This window comes from Arachis stenosperma, chromosome 8 (genome assembly GCF_014773155.1).
Source record: "Arachis stenosperma cultivar V10309 chromosome 8, arast.V10309.gnm1.PFL2, whole genome shotgun sequence".
In the NCBI taxonomy this organism is placed as follows: Eukaryota; Viridiplantae; Streptophyta; class Magnoliopsida; order Fabales; family Fabaceae; genus Arachis; species Arachis stenosperma.
In genome coordinates this window covers 34,723,521-34,726,600 of record NC_080384.1, presented here as the reverse complement: position 1 = coordinate 34,726,600, position 3,080 = coordinate 34,723,521, and the positions used below count along the sequence as shown (strand labels likewise).

General features: G+C 34.3%; 1 protein-coding gene across 1 annotated transcript; it reads left to right on the top strand.

The window, feature by feature from the left end:
* The first annotated feature begins 469 nt into the window (after positions 1–469).
* LOC130945862 (protein RALF-like 19) lies at positions 470–808 on the top strand. The gene has a single exon (XM_057874558.1). The coding sequence runs from the start codon at positions 470–472 to the stop codon at positions 806–808; it is 339 nt and encodes a 112-aa protein (XP_057730541.1).
* The last annotated feature ends 2,272 nt before the right edge of the window (positions 809–3,080 follow it).

Sequence of the window (3,080 nt, the reverse complement as noted above, 5' to 3'; positions counted from 1 at the left end):
TTAAAAAAACAAAGTTGAGGTCATATACAAAATAAAATGGGTGGAAGTCACACTTCACTCCAATACCACAGAAAATTACTTACACACTTTTTGTAAAACTGATTTTGGGCCTATGGCGGCCCCTTAAACCTCAAAATTAATCATTTTTGTTTGATTATTTGTCTGTAACAGAACATAAAACAGATTTGCTATTTCTATGATGCTCTGGATCTTACCTCAGCATAAGAGTTTGACTGTAGTACTAGGAACCTAATAAGCAATTTTCAAACTCCAATTTCATGTTCAAGCTATGATCACTCCATCAATAAAAAGAGAAATAAGGAGTAAAAAACGGACATTTTACACATGTCACACCAAACCTTAAAACAAGCTAAGTAATTAAATCTCATAAGAATCTTTAATTATTTGTACTAAATTAACTAACTAACCTTTATTACCTCAACACTTCTTCCTCTCTCACCCTTCTTTCATGGGCAATCTCCTTTTGATATTCTTCTTGGCCATTGCCATTATTTCTAGTAAGTCATCGTCATCAGATTCATACACACTTTCGCTTATTAATGGTGTCAAAGAGCTCTCGACGGAGATGGCGCACTATCACCAAGACGATGACATAAGCAGAAGAACCAAAAGAAGAAGGAATATAGGTGAAAAAGCAAGATACATAAGTTATGATGCTTTGAAGAAAGATAAAGCACCTTGTAAGAGACGTGGAAGATCTTACTATGGTTGTGGAAGACCAGGGAAGGCCAATCCTTATAGACGTGGATGTAGTGCCATTACACATTGTGCTAGAACTATAGATTGAGATATATTATAGTTTATGTACACTGCACCAAAGTAAGTAGTACCTAGTCATAGTTCTTGTTCTTGTTATTATCAATATGGCTTGATATTATTAGTATACATTAACATTGTTTTCCTTTGATTTTTTTAAATTATTTTGTTTTTTTTATATTAGTTCACTTATATGACGAGAGAGTGAGAGTAGTCGTGTGATCATAATTGTTTCATTATTAGTTGGTATGTGGTTGGAATTGAAGGTGAAAAATTAGTATTACTAGAGGGTTAGATCTTTAGACTAAGGATTTAATTAGAGCCCAAACACTATTTAGGACTAACTCTTGTATAGAGAATAGGTGAAGATCGTAGTGGACTCCAACCTTAATAGGAAGTGATTTTTTCAAATATTAGTTTTATATAATATTGCAACTATACAGAAATATTCTCTATTCTTTTTTGAATTTATTAGGAACTGAGTATGTTTAACAATGTACTCATAAATAAAAATATCTATTTAAAAAGATATAACTATTAAAAAAAAAAATAATTAACTAAATACACTTTTTAAGACAAATATTGTGGACAACTTGATTAATTTAATCTTTTATTGCTATTTTTTATGGAAATAATACCAGCATCTTTAAAATGATATTTCTTCATCTCTTTTATAATCTATTTGTCCGAGAGCATTTTTTCAATTTATTTTGTTTGCGGTTGCAATTTTTAAAAACCGATTAAGACAATTATGAATATTTTAGATTCTTTTTGTTACAGACAAAAGGCAAATTTTACTTGGAGAGGAAGCGTGCTCTTAGAAATATTCTTCTGATGAGATTACTAGTAAGTATTTGGGAGTACTTCTATTACATGGTAGGTCAAAGAAAAAGGATTTTCAATTTATTCTTTTGATTAAATTTACAACATTTGTCGCAATTTTGTCTAAAAGAGCTTATTTCGTTAGAAAACCTCGTCTTCTCAAGTAAAAAATTTTTTGTTCACCTAAGACACCTCGATTTTATACCAGCACGGATTGTTAATAATACAAATTTGATAAAATTAGCCTAAAATGGTGAGGCTACTCTTGTTAAAAAAATCAAAACAGCTTCAAAAGCTTGGTATTCGGTTGGTGTTCGTACGATGAGGTGACTAATTAAAGTAAATTGATGTACATTAAAGGAGGGACAAGGCCCTCCCTGTTTAAACCTTGTACTCGGATAGGTCCTTCTGCTTGGCCCCGTCCAACCGCTGTTCAAGTGTAAACTGATGTGTGGATCATTTTGGTTCTTACGGATCTGTCACCCGTTGGATCGGAAGTCCGTGAAATGGATTCCTGTTCCTTATTGGCCTGGGCAAGCCGTGAGGGGTTGGCACATTCGCCTTATTCGTGTTTTCTCGTGCAACTGTGTTTCCTGTTCTAGGCTCCATTTATTCACGCTTTTAATGAGTGTGAACTGCTTCCAACCGTTGCTTGGGGAGTGTTTCCGTACCTGGAACATTAAATTCTCTTTGGGTGATTTGAAAGCTTAATAAAATGTTTTTTTCTCTAACTTTTCGCGCTTTCGCGACCGAAGGTTATCCTTTTTCAGCCTTATTATCCTTTTACCATTCACGCTCACTTTTTTCACTTTCTACCACCATTGCTGCTTCTCAACCATCATTTCACCTTTTTCTTTTTCTATGTTTCCCTTTGCTTGCTTCTAATCCGTTTGCGAGTTTTAGAATATCCCAATCAATCATTTTCTCCTATTTCAGATACGGGTGAGTGTTTCTTGACAAATAGTATGTAGTCATATACTTAGACGGCTTTATTTACTAGGGGTTCTATAGGTTTTTCTTGTAATTTCTAGGCTTGAAATGATGCAACATGCCAAAGAATGTAGTTTTAGCTTTTGGCTTGATCCGAGATTCCGACTTCTCAAGATTTTAACATAAGTGGTGCTTTACTGTAGATATGGCACAGCAGTTTCCTGTAAACTGTGTGAACTGTTACGTATATAGTATACCTCTGACGTCACGAGTACATCCTTTAGGGTGACTGCGTAGTAGTTACAAGAATTTCGCACTACAGTGTTTATGTTTAGGGCCGAGAATAAATTTGCCAAATTAACTTTGAGGCTCCTTTTGCTGATTGAATGTGAGTATACAAGTTCATGTTCACAATTATGGGAGTTCGTTTTCTTTTTTCTTATTTGTCATGGCCCTTTTGAATCGGGTGTGATGTTGCTTATTCACAACTTCACACTCGAATAGCTGGGCTGCCATTCATCCAATACTTCGAGATGGTTTATGAGTATTTA

Bases quoted from the DNA above. Each gene is read 5' to 3' on its own strand.
- LOC130945862 (XM_057874558.1), top strand. From the start codon at position 470: ATGGGCAATCTCCTTTTGATATTCTTCTTGGCCATTGCCATTATTTCT.